At 43.7% G+C, this 21,738-nt stretch overlaps 1 protein-coding gene across 1 annotated transcript; it reads right to left on the reverse strand.

The window, feature by feature from the left end:
• Positions 1–231: 231 nt before the first annotated feature.
• LOC109487030 lies at positions 232–21,732 on the reverse strand. Its single transcript, XM_019790964.1, has 13 exons — positions 21,695–21,732; positions 9,589–9,685; positions 9,089–9,227; positions 8,564–8,657; positions 8,080–8,195; positions 7,610–7,697; positions 7,021–7,153; positions 6,327–6,458; positions 5,950–6,118; positions 5,470–5,582; positions 3,496–3,708; positions 2,883–2,948; positions 232–1,906 (listed from the first exon to the last, which is right to left on the reverse strand). Exons 1-13 carry the CDS (start codon positions 21,716–21,718, stop codon positions 1,707–1,709), a joined length of 1,584 nt encoding a protein of 527 aa, XP_019646523.1. The 5' UTR covers positions 21,719–21,732; the 3' UTR covers positions 232–1,706.
• Positions 21,733–21,738: the final 6 nt, after the last annotated feature.

Consider the following 21,738-nt stretch of genomic DNA (forward strand, 5'->3'; position numbering starts at 1 on the left):
TGATGTTACACTTCAGAAGACAGCCTTGAAAATCTGCATGCAGTACCGGTAACTCCTTTTTAGAAAACGTAGTGATATTTGCTTATCAATTAACAGAGTTTCAACATTTTAAAGCCTTTTTTATGCAACAGTTGCGAGTTCCAATTTGAATCAACAGTTGTATCAGGACATTTGTACTATTAGTAAGCAATACTCTTTCTGTTGTGTATCGAAAGAACAAGGACATTTCCATGGTGTTGATACAAGGGTTTATTTCACAGCATCTAAAACCATACTAAGATCTACAGTAATGAATGGGCAGTCAACTTGCCAAGACATGCAAAATACCTTTCACAAATTGAAGGTCTGTACACCTCTTTGCAGAGAAACTAAGTAATGTCATACAGGTCAGGATCATCTAATACTACACCTAGAGTTTCCTTACTTTGGTAGTTTTTTTTTATATGCTAGTATGATGAAGTATTGTTGGGTAATAAAGTTTACATTTTAATAACATTGTTTCGTCTTCCGTGGATAAGGTAAAAAGTCTAGCTACATTTATAGTGGTTATAAAAGCAGAAACTTTTTTAGGTGTCTGTAAAACCCCTTTTGAAGCCTTGATTTGAAGTATCTAACAAAACAATCATGTACAAATATTTTAATACAAAAACAACCATCTGCAGCGCAGTGTTAAGGTAGTTGGTAGTTCAGCTGCTAGGGGGCATTAAAGTAAAGAGTGCTAAACAGTATCAGAAAGCCCACAGCACAGCTTCAAAGAGGTAGAAGTTAAATTGTAATATCAGTTCCATTTGCCCCTGCAAGTTCAAATTCTTTTTCCAACTTGGGCATTTGACAATTTTGTCCATACCAATTTTTTAAAATTTCATACCGACATAATTCTGAAAATACAGGAAAAAACTTTTCTCACACTTCTTGTGAGCATGTGCAGTGTCACATATTACCAACAATTTTTTGCACCATGCTTGAAACTGTGAACAAGTTTATTATAATGCCATGGTTGGTTCATGCTGCACAGCTTGAAGAGTGCTAGTTTGTTGCATACTATTTGTAACATTTTACTAAGAAAGTTTTATACCAAAAACCACTCATAGGGGCAGTATGTAGCAGGCTATAGAACTAGTCATGTAATGAGCTGCCTCTAGACATGTAGATTAACTTGTACATACACTTATCACAACTAAAAAGATTAACACTATTGATAAATGAGTACCTACATGTATCAACATCTACAGTTATTTTAATGAAAGTAGCAAGCACATTTTGTTAAACAAATGTTGCGAATCAATAATTTACAAGAGACACTAATAAGGTCGATAAATTCCATGGGTGATTACTAATTACTTTTTCCCCACCATAAGTTTAATAACATGGAGGCCTAGACATAATGCTAGAATGGTCTAAAACTGCTCAAGGATTGTCTCAAGACTACAAAATGTAACTGCAGTTTTCTTTAAGACATAGTGGCCTATAGCTAAATGGCTTTAATACAACCTGTTCTAAATCATGGACAATTTCTCTATAAACATGCAAAAAAAGGAAATTTGAAAGACCGTATTCTGTTTAATATTTTGGTATGTTGTCATACCTCCATATGCCAGGCTACCTAAAATTGTCAGAGTTGTAATCACTTAAACATGCTTGTTAACACATCACACTCCCTACAGTGCTCCAACACTTGTTGTTTACTACGTCTAAGCATTCCTCCTTTAGCATAGTTTGATGTCGCAGACCTCCTCCATGACTTGGTTGGTGCCTGGCTTGATGCGGTAGCACCACGGGGATGCGAACCGCATGGGGTCGGGGTTGCGGCAGAAATTGTGCTTGTCGATGTCGTACATTGTCTTGAAGGGCTCGTTGGTGTAGGTTATGCCCATCACAGAGGTCCATTCATAGCACTTGGCTCCGGCTGTTGGAATATAAGGAAATGGTTACAAGGTGAAATTAAAAATAACGAGCAAAACCCCCATTTTTCACAGTTTTCGTTGGCTGTTTGGTCAACGATGCATCAGAATTTTGCCTGTTGCAGATAAAATTTGTTTTTGACATAACATTTGGAAACTACAGACTGTTTACCTCACATGTGGGAATACAATCTTATATGAGATGTTCTGCCAAAGTGCTATGCACAATACAGGTTTCGTGCAGGTGCAGTACGTTCTGCAGATGTGCTAAAATAACAGTCCTTAGCCTTGTTGAGGCTGTTGGGGCAGTGGATTTTGGATCCTTAGTGTCCTGGCCATGGAATCCGATGTTTGAGCTCATCCCTGACCATACCCAAACCAAAGTCAGGTACCCGTTTACTCCAGGGTCTCAAGGACACCATGAATCAAAACCTGTGACCCCCCAGTCCACATGTATATCTACTAGTTTAACTGCTAACACACCACTAAATGATTACAAAAACTTCGAAAATGGAATAGGGCAAATACTTCAACCAAAAGAGAAAGTTATAGCAACAATGACGTCTTTTCGAAATAAAGAAGGAAAGAACATCTGTTGGGGAAACTTAGTTCCAGCACATACAGCAGTGCATCTATCATTTGTACCAGATGACACAGATCCTGATCAAGAGTGACTTGTTGATTCAAACCAGTCGGATTCATTATCTCTGGAATGATTCAAGTATGTCTGTAAGGTCCTATATTGTCAAGATGGCCTAGAATCTAAACTTCGGTCAAACCTGCCCAAGCTAGGGACAGAGTGGTCTTCTTGGACTAGTGGCCATCTTGGGCAGGTCACTAAATGCATGTTACAATGGAAAAAACACTTAAAGAGGTTGCCACTTGGGCAGATTTGACTGTATTGTGTTTATTTTCACAAAGAAACATCAATCTTTATTTTCTAATATTATGTATTTATTGATACAATAAGTTTCAACTTACATCTTGTTGTGGATGTTTTGCCTCTGTAGGTATCACCGCGTCCCTGATAGCAGTCAGTCCCAGAGCCTGAAAAACATGTCCCCACATGAGTCCTGTATACAGAATGTACTTCAGGCATTTCTTTGCCTGAACCATTATATGTATATCTGGAGATGGGAATGCTCCAGATATGCATGAACAATGTACAACTGTTACTTCTGCTACAAGTAACGTTTCAGCTACATGTAATACAGGGCTGCTTATGCAGTTATGGTTGCAACAAGAAAAACAGGAAGCCACAACACTTTGTTACCAGGAAGCTCATAGAACATTTCTATCATAAATGATTCTTGTAGTTTAATTGTAGTTTTCTCCATCAGCCTGTCCAAACAAAACAACTTGTACCACACATTATTGGACCAGAAAGAGACCACATCAAGGGTAATCGCCAAGCAAATATGGGGGGAAGCTTACTACATTTGTAGTACGGTTGTTGAGTTGTTGTGGTTCCACTCAGTGTACAATACATGCCTGTACAAATGATAAGTATGCTTACTAGCAGGGATACTGATGACTGCAATACAGTATTGGATCAAGTGAGGTACCCTATACATGTATATGCATATCGCCTTACCTCCACACTTGAGTGGGTTTGTAGGTACAGACCAGGTCCCGTCCACCTGGCAGACAGTTGCAGAGAAGGCGAGTCTCCCCAGGTCAGCCTCGCAGGCCAGGTTACACACAGTACCGGGCGGGTACGCCCCTCCGTTGATGCAGTTGGAGATGATCATTTTGGGGATGGTCAGTGGGTCACAGGTCTTAATGGCTGGGTTAGGGTTGGTCAAACCTGGGAAAAGATGAGGGGATGGCATTAACATCTCAAAAAAAGATTATACAAGAATAACCTATCAATTGTGCATGTAATTCTTGATGTGTTTGTGTTGGTGCTATTTTCTTGGTGACCTTTTCCTAATGCACTACAGAATTGTTCCATCCACAAACTTACAATGCCGTATGTTATTATAATTACAAGACCGTTCCAAGTCACCACAGGGGTGTTACAAGGGGATGTCCTTGCCCCCTTCCTGTTCATCATACTTGTGGACTATCTGATGAAGAAATCCATTGAGGATACTTGCTCTGGTGTAGTTACACACCCTCGCCAGTCAAGTAGGCACCCAGCCAAAATCTTAAACGATCTAAACTTCGCTGACGACATCGCTCTGCTTGAGGCATCAATACCTAAGGCGCAATCACAACTCAATAGAACGGCTACTGCAGGAGAACAACTAGGTCTTGTCATAAGTGTTCCTAAGACCGAATACATGACCATCAACTGCAACCCACAGCCGCCACTGGAAGTGTATGGTCAGCCCATCAAACATGTAACAGACTTCAGATATCTAGGATCAATGATGGCATCCAGTAAGACCGACCTGGCCAGGCGGAAGGCACTCGCTTGGACCGCTTTCTGGAAACTTCAAAAGATCTGGAGAAATCCGACGTTCCCCACTGCCACAAAGATCAAGCTCTTTAATGTAACCTGTGTGTCGGTGTTCTTGTACGGTTGCGAAACCTGGGTGCTAACACGTGACATGGAGGACAAGATTAACTCACTTGCTACATCTTGCCTCAGAATCATGCTGAACATCAAACGTATAGACCACGTAAGCAACCGTGAACTATACAAAGCCACAAACACACAACCTCTGACCTTCAGAGTGAGGCAGCGGCAACTGCGCTTTATTGGACATGCCCTGAGGATGCCAGTAGAGGAGCCACTCAGGTCTTACGCCCTCTACGTCCCACCTCACGGCAGAAGGCGTCCTGGGCGCCAGAGGATGAGCTACCTGACTTATATCCAGAACATGCTGGGGGACACGGAAGGTGACCTGAGCCCTGACAACATTGCTGCGCTGGCTGCTGACCGGCGGTCGTGGAATGGACTTGTGATCGCCTGCGTTGCAGCCGACCGATGATGATGATGATGTTATTATAATAATAATGAAATAATGCCCCTAGGAAAGTCAATACAGTAAAAGTAGAGTGTAATGCTATCATGGTCTGGACTGTCATACCCAGCAGTAGACCAGTCCTAATGATCATCATAATAGAAAGCAGACATCCGTAACACCACCGTACAGTTGACCCACTGTGATCTAAGACTTCTGCCCTCAGCTGGACCTCATTTGTGTCAGTTTGTGTTCCTGATAGTAGACCTGTCAAAGGTGTTCTTCATTCTTCTCAAGGACACTCCAAGGTCAAGACTGTGGGGGTTGACCTTTCGGCCTCCGTGTGAGACAACCATTGATCTCTGCGGTTTTGTGTGACATTTATGTCATCAATTAACGCCAGTTAGGACGGTAAGGACCAATCGGAACCATCCTGTCACTAAAGCCCATGTCAGGACCTTCCCATGACTTTGCCCCTCACCCTTCCACAACCAAGGTCAGCCCTGGGTGGTAGATGTGTGAAATCCACCCTACCAGTATTCCAGCTCATGTTTGCTCCTTTGATTGCATCCAATAAGAGAAAGACGACTTTCCAGAACTTGACTGGTCAAAATTCATAGTAGTAGTCATACCATACCCTTCCATGCAAAACTTACCACTAGCACTGGGGTTTCCAGAGGTCACACACTTGGGTACAACACAGAAGTCCCAATCCAGCTTGGACTGCACATAGCACCAGGGACGGTCCAACAAGGTGGGGTCAGGGTTTCTGAAAATTTTGAAATAAAAGTATTTTACATCAGTCAACAATCATGACCTGGGGGAAGCAACTTGATTTGAGTGAACCACATCAGTAGCAAAATGAAGGATTCATACATGTATATTGAAGATAAACTTGAACAATGCAACATAATAAGGACCACCTGGTCATCATGGCCACTTTTTTTGTGGTTCCTTAGACTATTCTTCCATTAACCCAAGAATTAAGAATCCTGCCTATAGAGTATAGTAGCCACAATGTTTTCTGTGACCATTTCTTTTAATTCCCTTGTGTACTGTTCCACACAGTTTGTGCCATGGAGTTAACTGTGTAAAAAGCTGGCGGAAAAGGATAAAGCAAGAGGAAGGACACTGACCTGCAGTAGTTGTGTGGTCCAATGTAGTACTTTGCGAGCTGGGTGGGGAACTTGGCCATGTTGTAGAAGCGGTCCAGAGCCTGGTTCCAGGGTACACAGGTCTCCCCAGTCTGTGTCTTGGACACCGTTCCTTGGTATGTTTCTCCCCTCTTGGTGTAGCAGTTTTTGTCTGCAGAAAAACGATTAAATTACCAGTACATGAACCAGTGCAATCATAGTGGGCTGGACTTATGAGAAAGAGTATGGGAGTTGACTACATCCTGATGGATACCACAGTATACACCAAAAAATTTGGGAAGGATTTAAACTAATACCAATCTATAGCTACATGGATGCTCTGATATGGGTTACAAAGCGGACTATGTGTTGTTGCTGACCTGCGTTGGGGTCCGCCTGTCCTGGACAGACTGCTGCCACCCTCCAGTTGTTAGGATCCGGACACATGCAGGCACACTTCTCATCACGGTAGCCTGCGGCCGGACACGCCGTTGCACGGTTCGCACATTTCGCTGGATGGAAAAAGAGAGAAAAGGCAGACTTTGAGTTAGACCAACAGACTTTATTTACAGCCAAACCTCTACTAGTTATAATCACCTCAGCATGGGGACCACCTGGCCATTGTTTGGTGATCCTTACATTATTTTTGCCATTGATTCAAGCATGAAGACTTCTTTTTATATGTACATGTGTATGCACATGTCTACTGTTAACATTTTCGTAGAGTCCCTTGAATGGTCACTATCTGTAGATGGTCACTATATAAGGAGGTTTGACTATATGTACATAACAAACAACATCAATGTTGTATGATCATCTAAGAACACCTGCATGTTTACAGATGGACACATAATTATAATCAAATTTTGTAAATTTTCCAAACATGTAACATAAGTTAATCAGTGATGTCTTTGTATCCATGCACTGATGTGTTCCAATGAAGAATGGATCATGTACATGACGAGTCACATGCAGTCCAAAGAAAAAATTGTATTTGCATTGGTTTTCATATAAACAGGCTAGGGTTCAGTTTGACATGAATCTTTACGTCCAGGAAGTGAAACAAAGACTGACCATCACAGGTGTAGAGTTTGTTGACAAACTTGATGTCATAGTAGCTGAGGCTGGTGCGCTGGCCAAGCAGGTTCTGGAAGTACGGGTTCTTGGAAATGATCGTCTTGCGGTTAGCAGGGCTGGAGCTGTACGTCTGTAAAATAAACAGGAAGTTGAAAGTTTCAAGTGGGACCAATTTGTAAAAAGATCAATATATACATATACTTATACATAATAACGCATCTGGACATAATGCTGTATTAGTACATGTAGTTAAAAAAAATGTCAAGAACGTAAAAAAAATTTAAAGCCAGAAAATTGGCCAGAATAAAAAAAATTCTGCTGCAGTACAAAGAAAAGTCTTCAGCAGGTAAAAAAATTATGATTTTTTTCAATAGGTCATAACCTGTCCTAATAACATACAAAGTTTCTTAACAATCGATCCATAGCTTGTTAAGTTTTTCTGTTCAATCCCAAACACAACCATGATATATATTAATGTAGACACTGGTGAAGAAAATGTATTATTAAGTTCATTGACAAAAATTGCATAAACATTCTGATTACAAGCAAAGATGTTACCACCATGAGTTAATAAAAAGACACTAACCGAATCACCCCACATCATGATGGACAGGTAGTCAAATGGCACGCCAAACAGGTTGATCTGGGCTGCAGTTAGCTTGTTGAACTTGGATCTGTAGAAGATCATCAATAAGCCAACATGATTCGGATATACGGTCTCAAAAATTACATGCAAAATTATGATGAATTTAGACATTGTTATTTATTTTTCATAGACTCTATTGACAAAGTAGAGGCAAAGAGATGTGCCTGAAAAATGAGGCTACCGCAGTCTAGGCTATCACATTGTTGAATACACTCACTCACTCACTCACTCACTCACTCACTCACTCACTCACTCACTCACTCACTCACTCACTCACTCACTCACTCACTCTCCCATAGTTGAATACAGGAATGATAAAAGACTGTTCTTGGAACACTTCTGGTGTTTATTATTTAAGTTTGGGATCTTTTTTTTTTCTTCATGCTTTAGAATGACAACTTTCCACCTACTCATCTCCCTTCTTGATGTTCTCAGTGAGCACGATGACTCTCTGGTCGCGATCTGGCCGCGTGATCTCAGGAAACAGCCCCATGGTACTGCCCAGGAGATGTAGAGCTACAGCTGACTGAAGTGTTGGGAGGTAAAAAGGTAAAAACTCAACATTACAAATTCTGCTCATGAAAAGTTTAATGTAACTGTTAGATAATAATCTTCAGGCAGATGTTTTGGTGACCGCAAAAGACAGAATCAAATTGGCAACGCAGTATCCATTAGCCAGACAGGATCCATTGGACTCACTTGGTGGGTAATGGACACTCCTCTGGCCAGTGGATACTGCCTTGCCACCGTATGATCTGCTTGGAGATTAATTTTTATATAACTGTTTGAGAAATTTTATAATATCAACCAACTCATTACAATACCATTTGGTAACATTTCTTAATTTGTCAACAAACTCGTTGAGTTGAAAACATGAAGGAGAGCGAAACACACCGGGTCATTCTTGTAGCTGCCGTACATACACGAGTCTGAGTATGTCACTGCCTGTGAGCCAGTCCGCGCTCTGCCTGTCTTTGCCTCACAGTTTCTACAAAATAGGAAACAAATCAACAAATGTTAGCAATCAGCATGACGTATACATTGTAATTTAATTGTTTTCAACTGTTATAGCGACAGACTGACATCAATTTGCACTAATGATGATCTAAGCATATGGACCACCTGGTCATTGTGGCCATTGTCTATAATGACCACTTGTCTATTATGACTATATTCTCCAATTCCCATGAGTTACTATAATGGGTCTATACATGTGTATACATCTACATTAGTCATTCTTCACAGTATTCTATATATGTTTTTTTTATATTTCAACATTTCATGACTAGACATGGTGATGGCAAACTCAAGTTATATCAAATTATCTTATACCGTCATCAAGACAGGGGACAGATACAGGCAGGAAAATACTCATTTTCACATTTGAGTTACGTGAGTTCTATTAGTGTCCGTTCTTACGTTGAGTGTTTGGTGAATGTGATGTGGTCCTGATGTCCTAAGGCTGCTGCCAGTTGTGGTGTAAACTCTGCAAACTTCACACATGTCTGGGAACTCCATGTCGCCATGGCCTTCATCAGCTCTGCCTTATCTCTGGGTGCTACATTGGTCAGGAACAATCAGGTTTTCATACAAAACTATTGCAGTTATAAAGTTAGTTGCTATTTACAAACCAATAATATAAAACCAGTTATTATTATCATTATCATCATTATCATTAGCCTGATTAAATCGCTTTTGCCAGCCGCCCAACATCCAGCTGGCTTGGGTGGCGGACTATGTAGGGAGCCCCCCATTCCTGATCGCATTACTCCATCCAAGCTCTCAAGCTCAATCTCAATTTAAGCTCCCGTGATGTACAGTTGGGGGAACATTGTTGAATGTTTTGAAGCGTCTTTCTCACTCAGTACCCATTTGTTGAGTAGATTGGGTGTAATAATAAAAGATTGTGTCAGACTCACCTACGCTGGTGTCGAACCTGTAAGGGATTGTTCCTTGTGGCCATAACATCAGCGGATCCTTGGCAGCTTTCCTTTTTACCCTGGTCGACCTTGGATGCTGCAAATGGAACAAATCGACATCTAAGAACGTAGAATCATGTAATGGGTAAATGTTCTATAGCCCTCGGTAGGACGTGGGCATGGTACTGGAAGAAGGAGCCCATCCTTCACTTTCCACCGTCATTAACCTCCCCAACCGAAGTCTGGTACCATTTACACCAGGGTCACTGGGCCAGACATCGTGACGTTGCGTCATGTTACATCACCGTGATGACGTCACTATGGAACATTTCCCACGACATAGTAATCGCAGGGCAAAGGACCTCACATGCTTTTGTTTGTTTAAAGTGCTCAAAGGCAGACATGATCGTCTTGAGAAATATCAAAGCTGACGTGCTGCCTCGTGGTCTCATGTGGTTCCCACAGGTAAGGTGTGAACATACCAAGGGCTGGTTCCCACATTCCAGGGACATCTTACCTAGCACATACCTTTCTATGTTTATATGTATACAGAGGATTTGGATTTGACAATTGAGTCTTCGGATAAACACGAATGACTAAAGCTATGTGAAGTTCAAGACCTTGAGCTTTCCTCTAGAGGGCCCAGGAAAAGTTTGGGGTGTTTGGTGGCCCTGGGGTAGAGGAGAACCTTCTGCAGTCTTGCTCCTAAGCTATGTTAAATCTGAATCCGCAAAAAAGCTCCATCGCCATAATTCGGCTTTTCCCTTTGGCCTCCGTTTTAGCGATAATGACGGACACCTGAGCTGCATCTCTCGGGGCAAACGAGGTGACCACCGGTCTAAGTCAGCCCAGATGTCACTAAGGTCTTTGCAATGTCGGCACTTTTGGAGTGCGGGGAGGCACGGGGCCACTTATCTGATGGAGGATTCCCCTGCGGTAATTTGGCGGAGGTGTCTGACAACGATAACATGCTCCAGTGATGCCTGGAAGCCAGGCTGTTTCCAGGACTCACACAGGCCAGCTCCTCGGCTCTAAGGCCACCATGCCAGTGGCTTAGAGTCTGAGGCAAATTTATACCTTGGAAGCCCCGGAGGCGAGGAGCTGGCCTATGTGGGCCAGGAAGACAGTCTAACGTCCAGGCTAAACAATCTCTACAAATCAGAGATGGCGCGAAAGACATCTCCCCACTTGGTAGCCCCTGTGCATGTGGTTTGATATATATAGCAATAATCGTAAGCTTCAAAGTGGCTACCGTTCTTGTCTGGAACACATCACGCCACAAGCTAAATGAGGCGACAGGTCTTTCCTCCTCAAAGCCTTGTTTGGTCATTTAAAACCAAGCGCTTAACGCGAATCCTCTCCAGATCTGCTGACTTTTCTTGTAGAAAATAATCTGCTTCAGATACGCCCATGTCAAACCAGTAGTTTTCATTCGTGAAAATGTTCAACAGCTGCTGCGCATTAGAGTTGCCTCCTGGCGGAGAGCAAGGGAACGTCAACATCAAGGCTTACGCGTTTTCATCCTAATTCGTACTCCCCTTAGGTCATATCTTTTTTCTCTGGCAGTGGGACCTTTTCAAGTCACGATCCAGTCCTCTGGGTGTTTCAGTGTGATAAAGGGCATTTGAGATGATCTGAAATACTACCCAGATGTTCGGCCTATGGGCAGTGCAGATAATGTCGCAAACTCGCAATACGAAGGTGACGCTGTCACGCTGACGTATATAATGACGTTGGTTGCACACTAATTACCCACTGTTATTAACTTATTTGCGCTAATTGCTAAGCAGGGATAAATTTCAGGCTTATTATATTGATACTCATTTATTGATGCTTCATTTTCACTACTTAGGTGTAAGTCCAATGGTCCAATGGAACGAGCTGTTTCTGAAGATGGTCAAAGTTGAGATGGGCAGTGACATGACTTTATCATTAGCCTGCCTGAAACGTGCCGCTGTTACCATAAAGATTGAGTATAGAGCAACTTTAATGAATACAGAATGTACTACTGAAAACCCGTCGGCAGCTACAGTATAGCAACTCTAAGTGTCGTGCAAGAATTTAACATGTTTAGACTTTGGCTCTAGAGACATTGCAAAAGACATGAAGAGGATCAACTGCAGCTGCACACATGTTGGAAGATCTCTATCATCAGGACCTGTACGTCTGCAGACTGAAGTGTAGGTCACTGGGCCGATGTCTGCAACTCTGTTGATACAATTTGTAAGATGCAATTACATCTATTGAATTTCAGGGACGGTCTTCTACATGGTGGCCGTACAGGTCGGCGGGTCAGATCTGTCACTAATAACACAGATCAGGTACAGGTTTGTTCTCGTTATCCACATTTGTTGATCAGTGAGAACGAGACGTAAAACTGACCACAGTGCTTATCTCGGTCATTATTTTCGCCACAGGGTTCGTTTTGTCTGCCTGTAACGCCAACCCTTTCTGTTCTGGGCGTCCTTTTAATCCACACATATTTACGACCGTTATGAATACTTTAGAACATGTAGGTGAAAGGTTGGGCTCGTTACTAAGAACTTATTTTTCGTGCACGTGTTACAACTTCGCGTCCAATTAAGTCTTATCGGAGTTCATTACCGTTCGCTGTTGGTACCTGAGCATGGGTGGTGCGATATTAGATTAGATTTGTCACAACTGGCTGCTTTAAGGTCTTTTGACAACCTCCCAAGGCCGACATATCTGCCAGATAAACCATAATTACCATATACTATAGGTCAGAGTGAGAGACATCTGTCTCTGGTTAACCGGTTAGCCTTCCCTCCAAGATAAAAAGGGCAAAAAAATTCAAGACGGTCCCTTTGAACGACGTCAGAAGAGAGCTGCACTGCTTCGGGTCGATTCCCGATACTTTTCTACAAAGACTTGTAGGTGGTTTTTGATGGTCTTGTAATTTGGAAGTAAGTAGGCGGTCAACAAGTTTAGGAGCACGGTTTATGGAGTTTTGTGGATTTTTATCATCACTACTTTCCCGGCAGCTGTGTGGTCTGACTCTGAAATGGTGTTTACATCTTTAGGTAAATGAGTTGATGAGGCAACCAAGGTCTGCTCTGAATGAGGTCACGAACGGCATTGTTTGATAGTACATTTTCGTTTGCAGAACTGAAGAAGGGCTTTTTGCGGCCAGGTATCCAGCCGTGTCCAGCTTACGGACTGGGTCCTAACGATCTGAGTTTGCCAGGACTAGTTAGGAACCGGGAGGTAAGCTGAACACGGCTGGATACCAGGCAGATACCAGGTAACCTTTCTTGATGCCAATTCACTGCTCCTGTAAAATCGGAATCCCCGAGCGATGTCTTTCCATGGTACGTGACATCATCACAAATACGACTTGCCGCATGACCTGCTCCATCAAATCTGTGACCGTACTTGTGCATGTTGTCAGGGATAAGCTGGATGTTGTCGGCGGGTTGTATCGTAAAAGGGAAATGGGCTCGACGGTTGTTGGTAGTAGGCGAGGGGGCCAGGCTACCTGGGTATCTTGCGGTTGACCAATAATATGAAATCGAGCAAGAAATTTATTACAGAGCATAAAATAACAGATTACAGTTCTACCATATAAGTAGACTTATCTCCGGCATTATTATTATAGCTGCTCTTAGCTCTCCGTAGATTACACAACTTTGTCCTGAAAGAAGCACAAATTAGAATCGGACGAGGCAAAACACCCAGGTAGGACGTTCTTCGAGAATGCTTCAATACACAAACCTTTGCAGCATTGTGCATTGAACCATTCTCAATATCATATGGCGGTTAACGCTGACAGTTGACATAATACTTAGTATTTCTGCAGCTACTCAAGGTGTCTAGATGATCTGTTTGAGACTAGGCTGATTGTGGTCTCATTAGCCTGTGCTCTCTGATGAGAAGAGATGCTCCTTCTTTTCATTAGTACCGCAAATGCGAGCCACCTGCTGCCCGCCAGGGTCGCGCTGAGCACCGTTCGAGGAGATGCCGGATGACACAAGACAAGGTCTTCGGTCGCCTAGGGTGTCATGGACAGCAACTTTTGAACTGAACGTCCTTCGGAGCGGGACGTGAGGTACGAGGAAGCAACAGGCAGGCGTCATATCTCTGTGATTGAGAAAATTTTTGGCCACATGCTCTCTCTACTGTCACTCGATGACCATGACCAATGACCACATTACCGTAACTGGCAGCAGTTTTTTTCCTCATTACACATCGAACATAGCACATTTGCCTTTTTAAAATGTTATAATGTGGAGGACACTGAGCAGAGACGGGGGGCGACACAGGTTATATATCTGGCACGTATGACTGCTGCAATCACGTGTTCTGACGTCACGGAACCTGTAGTAGACGGGTCCATTCCTTGAACAAGGCTGACGGAGTTACTAGTAGCCGAAAATTTGGGTAAGACCTAATTTACTTAGTGTTGGACATAACGGTCAGCCTTTTCGTCATGATGAAGTATACCAACATAGATGAACTTTCATGCTATGTGCAGAATTTGATTAAGGCCATTAGAGTGACGCATGACCTTGGATACAGCCTGTGTCAAGTTTGACCAGACGCGGCATCAAACAAAATGGCCGACGGCATTCATCAATGTAGTGATCTTACTCAAGTGCAATCACTCTTCATTCGCTGGGCGCATCTTAGTAGACACACAGTATTTCTAAAGTGCTAACCAGGCTTAGCAAAGATCGAACCTCTTCATCCTGTAGTGACAGGGTCATCGTAAGCCCCATTTCAAGCAACTATTGGAGATGGTAGGGAATCCAAGCAGACGTAGAGATGGGATGAAATCGTCATCCATTTATCACATTTCTTTTCAGCCTAATCAAATCACTGTTAGCTGAAATTTATGGACCAGAGCTAGGAAAACAACTTCATGATTTCGCTAAAATCCTATCTGTCCCTTGAGGCCAGGCGAATAACCGAAGAACGACAGAGGCGTTCCCTGAAACTCCCTTGCTTCTGGGTAGTAGCCTGGTTACCAGACCTGTTTTAGCTCCCTCAGGCTTTGCGAAGAGGATGTAGGACTCGGGAGCTATAATAGGTTTGGCATGGTAAGCAGACTATCTGCGTAGCTCTCTTAAGTCTATAAGTCAAACATAAATAAACATTTCGTCGAAAATCCCAATTCCTAGCTCAATGTGAGGCACAGGCATCCGGATCCGCTCAGTCCAATACCGAGGGCAAGTGCAAGAATCCTTCGCTCAGACAGCAGCAACATGCCTTTGGTGAGTACATCCAAACCAACTGAAAACAGCCTTTTCCTTGGTATGTGTGGATAAATGCTGGCATTTCCAGCTGGAGAGTTATTTCTCTTTATAATTTGTTGAATAAACTGGCTTTACTCTTGTTTTGGCTGACTGGTGGACCTCTAAATGCAGTACCATGTTGTGTTTTGGTGGTGTACATGTACAGGTGGGTCATAGGTCATGATCTCAGTGTTTCCATCTATCGTAATCATTTTCACTGATTAAAAATGAGATTTGTGGACTAAATGGAGAATTTGGAGGTCGGACTACTCTGTCAATGTGAGTTTGCAATAGTTGAATACATAATTAGGTGATTTTTGACAGCTCATTTATTAGATGTTTACCATGTATTTCAATTGGAGCTCGAAATGGTGGTCTCTGCCTGTCTGTGCCCTTCTAAGGAGTGAAATGTTCCTAAAGTTAGTGTATCCTCCCCACGCTGCGCAGCCTTGCAGAACGGGATCTAAAGCAGGACTGAGAAGGGATCAGACAGGTCGCGCGTGCAGCCGGAAATGTCCACTTTGTCCGTGGGGAAGTTCGAAGACGTCTGGGGTGAGGATGCGACGAAAAGATAAGAAAGCACCGAAAAGGGAAAAACGCTTGGTGAAGTTCCAAAGGCTGTGAAGGCCTTAGCTAATCTCTCTGTGTGAAGATATGAGGATCATGATAAAGTAGTGCATTATAATAATTATTATTATCATATCTTCCATATATAAGACACACAGTGTGCAATTTCAAGCTTAAGTCTTTGATTTAGACACAAGATTCATACCAATTTTCGCATCAGTTAGTCGTAGGCAATGAACATGATAGGAACATGGATGTGACAAACAACATTATCTTATTATAAGATATCGATGTGTCTTAAAATCGATCTATCTCTATTTTGCCAGAGGTGGACAAAATTAATTCCAGAAAGTCAACCAAAGAAGTCAATCCATCACCAACGTCCGAACACTCATTCATCATTTTAAACTATTAAATGATCCCGTATGTCCATCTAGCCTCCACCTCGACAATCGAAATATTTGCATGTCACAAACATGCAAGCCAGACCAGACCTCTGGAACACTTTGCACCGCCACTCAAAGCATCCGAAAATTGACCCGAAGAAGACACATGTCCAGACCAACATCCGTGACATTGGATCCTTTTGGGAAGCCGCCTTTGTTGTTGTCCAGAGCCCCCGGAGACAAGACGATCCTCTCACAGATAGCGGGCCTAACATTCCTGGGGTTCCTAGCTTTTTTAGCAGAAGTTTGAAGACGTAACCTCAGCCTGGGTACCAAACCTATTTTAGCTACCGAGTCTCTTTTAGCCTTGCGGAGAGGACAAAGAGACTCGGTAGCTAGTAACCAGCAGACTACAGGTAACCATGGACCCCTGGGCTCGCCTCACATTATGTTTACAGACAAAAGGGGTAAATTTGGCTTCCAAATCGATTGTAGGATTGTGTCAATTTGCTTTGTTCCCAATTCTTAAAGCTGTCTCTCAGGGCTTGCGAGCATTCGGAATCCACTTTGTTAACCTTGACACTTTCCTGTAGGTACTTTATTACAAGGTCAAACTCTGTTTGTGGTACATCTGTGGTTAAGTCTGTTATCTATTGTTGCCGGTGGCCGTATATGACTACTGACAAGTTGCCGCAGCACAAGTGTATACAAACGTCCAAGTAGCATAATGTTGATCTTCATGTTATATAATATTATAGAACGAGCTACACGTATATATGGCTAGAGATGTACTCCGCAGATGTTAATGTTTAACTTGTCTGACGACATTTTGTCTAAGATGTAGGTGTCAATAAGTTAAGTGCCAAGGAGTTGTCCTTGACCATGGCACGGTATGCATACCCCCCACCCCCCCACCTCACACATATGGAGATGCGAATCTTCAGGTGAACTGGCAGGAAGCCACCGTCGCCCGTCATTATACACAGACTGTGCTCCGACGTGCCCCGCAGTCTTATGTTTCACCGAGGCTAATACCGAGGAAATATCTTGGCATTAAGGCATATTTGCCAGAACTTAAAGTTGAAACACAAAACCTTTGACATGTGCCATGTGGTAGTCTCAGTGATCTCTACGGGATTCTCGAAATCTGCCATCTTGCACTGGCAATTTTCTGACATGGGGAATTTTTACGGGTCAATCTCAACTTTCAAGGGCAGAACGCGCAGAAAACCCGTTCTCATTAGGCCATCTTGTGCGTTTATACGTCGATATCGTCACACTGGCACGTGTACAGATACTCCAGGAAACCCCCGCGAAAGTTTCAAGGTTTAGTGTGTGTCCCTTGGAGATGCAAGAACTGATAGCCAGGACAACTATATGGGGGCGCCTAGATTCGAACCTTTGACCGCAACGAATGACATATAACCTTGGACAAGCTGCATAACTTTGCAGGAGAAACAGTAGTCTGGCAAGGACTGATAGCTAGTCCTAAATGCCTATACTCATACTGTTAGTGTAGCGTCACTAAGTTTTGTGTTCAATAATATAATAAGGTGCGTCTGCTGTTTTGTCAAATTTATATAGCTATTGTTTTCGGAAAAACTATGACTGAGGGAGAGCTACTGTTGCAGTCCTGATCCTAACTCGTAACCTTCGGGTCCCTTACGTGGTGACAATATAGTATCAAAAAGTCTTCTAGCACTCCCGTCTGTCAATCAGTGGATTAACCGATCAATCATCACTCACTAAGCTGCAGCCAGAGGCCAAGAAAGCTTAAGAAAACACTCCGACAGACAGACAGACTTGGCCGTGAGAAACCGTGACCGTGAGACATTGCCAGCAGATTGGGTAGGTGTTGGCAGGTCGGCGGCCAAGTTTGGCCTCCCACTGACTTTGTTATTCCAAGTACTGCCCGGGACAAGAGCACTAGTAGGGAAACGAGTTTGCTGTTGTTTTAGTTCTTGCTGGAATATAGCCAGTAATCTAGTATAGCGCCCCGGGCAGCGGTGTTGGGCAATAGAAGGCGTCCAAGTTGAAGGATATTGCGACATTCCAATACCTTATCCTGAGGAGTTCTACGACTAGTAAGAGCTCTGTTAAGCTAAGGTCCCAATTACGCCGGTGCCCGTCGGGGATGTAGCCCCGGCTGGCCCCGGCCGGGTTCAGGAGTCGAGCGGGCATCGGCTGTCGTGGTCACAATTAAAAGTTTCCTTCAGTAGCATTTTGTTAGAAATTTTGTCACCCTCTTTGGTCGGTATCCGGCAGGCACCCGGCAGGTACCCAGCAGATTCTCTGACGATGTCTTGTATTGACCTATACGTAATGCAGAATTCACGTATTTGTTGTGATCATTTGATCTGTGAGGTCACACATTTTACTCGGGTTTACGAAGTATACACCTTTATTCTGTTCATCTGGTCTGTGACGTAAGAAATGTGTCCCGGTGGACTGCCGGCAACCGAAGGGGTACTTCTCGGTGTTCTCATGATGAGGTCACGGCGTCTTTTTGTCAGCGGGGCCCGGGTAGAATTTAACTCAGAATTAAATTCTTATCGGGGCCCCGACGGGCCAAAAAAATAGCCCGGTAGCCGCAGGGTGCCCCGCGGGGCCACGTCGGGGTCCCGCTCGAAAGTGGTAAAAACAGCCCGGGAACTACCCGCCAGGGCCCCTTTTCCCAATTGGGACCTTAGCTTTAAAGTCGAAAGGGGGTGATCGTCATTCAACCTGAGAGCAAGGCACATGTTCAGTTTAGGAATGGCTTCGTTGTTTTTCAAAGACATTTATGCGGAAAGAAGTCCGGTATAGTGTCCTTGGACATTACATCAACCTACAGGGTTACCTGCATCAATTTTCTAGTCGTCGTTGTCCGATGACAACCAGAAAAAGTAGTTCCGCATGTCATATTACTTTGCAAACATGCAGACGTGAGGCGGATATTAAAAACAAATGTAACGTCCAGAGACTCAGGCCAAGATTCCCACCATTTCGAGACTTTGGCATTTCCGTCAGGATAATCTTATAACTGACTAACAGGAAGATTCCTGTCTGGTCTCTGTCCATCTGTGCAATCTGTGTTCATAAGCGTTCACATCAGTCTTGCAAGTTGAAACTGACTGAGTTTTTATGTGTGCAAAAATCCACATGTTCTGATGCCTCGACAGCCAGCAAGTAAGAGAAAGCCCAAGCCTCTGAGTCGGAGTGATATGCAATACATGTAATATCAACGTCGCACGTATTTATATGCAGTATATTGTCTTGTCTTTCACTTGACTAAGCAGGTGTAGGACCCGGTGTTTTGGGAGAAGGCGAGGGGTAAAAAATAGGTGCACTACTACAGGACAACAGTTATGTAGCCTCTACCAGGCTTAGGAAGGCGACTGGAAAGAGAAGATTTGCCAAATAGAGAGATAACCTGCCAGGGGAGTTCGTTCGCTAGAGTAGTACATTTTTGCCGCATCCGTGGCCTCGCGTGGGTCGCAGAAAATATGTACCCTCTCTGGTCGGCTAACTCCCCTGGTCTACTATTTCCTATTATTTTGGTCAATTTCTACTATTTTCCAGCGATCCGCGGTGGCTAACAATTATGTACTAAATGGCATAAAGACACGCGTATATACGTAGCACGATGAGACGGAGACAGATTATTACATCTGCTTGGAGACTCGCGAGAAGCCCCTCCCCGAGAGCCAACCCCCCTCCCCAGCCTCCCCAGCCTTATCGCGGCTATTTCGGAGTATTATTACCTCCCTATCTGGGCCGGATCTGCCGCCTGATAAACGAGTAGAAAATGGATTAACTGCGGGGAGCCCTCCTGGGTCGCCCCTACAGGATCAGGAACAGCACTGCAAGAACAACCTTCGGGCAGATGTGGCACAACATTAGCCTCTACCAGGCTTCGGGAGGCGGCTGGAATTGGCCAAAAACATGCCGAGGGAGTTATTCGGGTGCGGCAAAATGAACTCTCTGTCGGACCAACTCCCCTGGCACGCTATCTCTCTATTTTGCCAATTTCTACTCTTTCCAGCGCTAGCCGCCTCCCAAAGCCTGATAGAGGCTAGCAGAGAACATTCTTCCTTTTCCCTTTCCGTCCAATTTAGCCTGGAAGCCAGACTGCTTGGAGGCAAGTGTTTATACTAGTAATCAGACACACCAGCCCGCCCTATTCTTCTCGATGTTGGGTTTTTTCACGCGTGAAGGTTTGACGGAAGAAGCTAACGTGATTAATTTGTGCCAGGCCAAGGAATGTATATTATTGCTCATTGCTAATCTCCAAACAGACCATACGGTGGCAAGGCAGTATATATTGGCCAGAGGAGTGTCCATACTGCGTGCATACTGCCTTGACACTGTATGATCTGCTTGGGGATTAATTATTGCGCACACCGATTCCAAACACTCCATTAGAAATCAGTTTGACAAAACGGAAGAGGCAGCCCATAAATTTGTTTTGAAGAATAACTAAGTTCCCGGGGCCTGGTTCGACCTCCTCCTCCTACTTCAAGTGTGTGCGTAAATCAGACGACAGGATTTACAACCCTTCTAACCATGTCAAATGTGGTTATCGAGAGAGCATGATTATGTATCAATAGAGAACGCAAAGTGGAATGGGGGAGTTAGAGAACGGCTTAGAAAAGTTACACTGATGTGTGAATTATTCTGCATCTGGAAAAGTTTTTCCGCGAATTGCGATTGGCTTAATTTCAGGAGAAATGCATAATTTTACTCGATGCATGCAAAATGAAGCTTGGGAATTCGATAATTAACGAAATTCATTACAGGCAACCGTAGGAGGGCCGCCTCTCTCCCGAAAAAAACAAAAACATCTATCGATCAAAAGATGCGGTACTAGTATCTGCACCGACTTGTGGTCCAGAGACCTTGAAAGCACGACTGAGCAAAATACAAGTAAAAGCGCCCAGTTACGGCAACACGGTCACTAGATAACCGACAGAGACATGTCCATGATTTTAAAGAAGAGCGGCACAAACTGGAGTTCTACACTTCCCTTCTTCTGGCCCAATTCTACCCTTTTGTATCCTATTCTGAGACCCCAGTCCTGTGGCCGGGCTACCACCCTTCTGTGAGGTAGGCGTAACTCCGATAACAGCGAACTGGGACCGAGGAGAAGTCTCCGGGCCGCGGGGTGCATCTGGATCCAGTTTGATTTCTCGGTTTGATGCATGGTTCTGATTTGAAGCGGCGTACTTTCAATACCTCGCCTGGAATGTCTCAGCAAGACCGACCAAACCGACTCCACAGGAAAAACTTTCAAAAGTCGTGTCCGTTTTTCACCTAACTTCTGGTCTCTCATGTCTCTAGGCGCAGCGATAGCAAGAATTCAACGTGTTTACTTTTTCATTTGTGACTCAAAGGTACTTCGCACTGCTATGAGCCAACAAAATATGCATAACAAAACACTGAAAACCCAGAGGCAGTAGAGCTATATGAAACTTCCTTGTTCTAGGGCAAGACTTTCAGACGAAGAATCCTTGTTGTTGCGTCTAGGACATGCGGTCTGACATGGGGGTCGCTGAGTTATCTCTTACGTAGTATCTCTTACGTGATTTGACACTGTCAGTATTAGGGTACTTCTCTATCTCAACAGACACGGCCTTACAACCTAAGCTATAAGTGAAACCCTGTTATGAGCGTTCTCAACCAAAGTGGCGTTCAAAAAGCGGAAATTTTTGCCGTACATAATTTGCTGCGCTGGACAGAAAAAAAATTGTGACATGTGGTCTTGGTTACCGACTGACGACGCCGGGCAGATTTCCAACACGCTGTAAATTTCCATCCTTGTGATAACCCGCCACAGAACGGCATCAACGTGCCACGATTCTACACAATGACAATACTTTATAACACACAGTAAAGGTATCATAAAACGGTACAAGTCCTTACCTCAGCTGCCGCCAAATAACACATCAATAGAACAGCCAGCGTAC

This window comes from Branchiostoma belcheri, unplaced genomic scaffold (assembly GCF_001625305.1).
Source record: "Branchiostoma belcheri isolate BF01 breed outbred unplaced genomic scaffold, Haploidv18h27 scaffold85, whole genome shotgun sequence".
Taxonomy (NCBI): Eukaryota; Metazoa; Chordata; class Leptocardii; order Amphioxiformes; family Branchiostomatidae; genus Branchiostoma; species Branchiostoma belcheri.

Bases quoted from the DNA above. Each gene is read 5' to 3' on its own strand.
- LOC109487030 (XM_019790964.1), bottom strand. From the start codon at position 21,718: ATGTGTTATTTGGCGGCAGCTGAG. The intron at 8,658-9,088 runs GTAAGAACGGAC...CCTATTTTGTAG, and splicing joins ACATTCACCAAACACTCAAC to AAACTGTGAGGCAAAGACAG. The intron at 5,583-5,949 runs GTCAGTGTCCTT...CAAAATTTTCAG, and splicing joins GGACCACACAACTACTGCAG to AAACCCTGACCCCACCTTGT.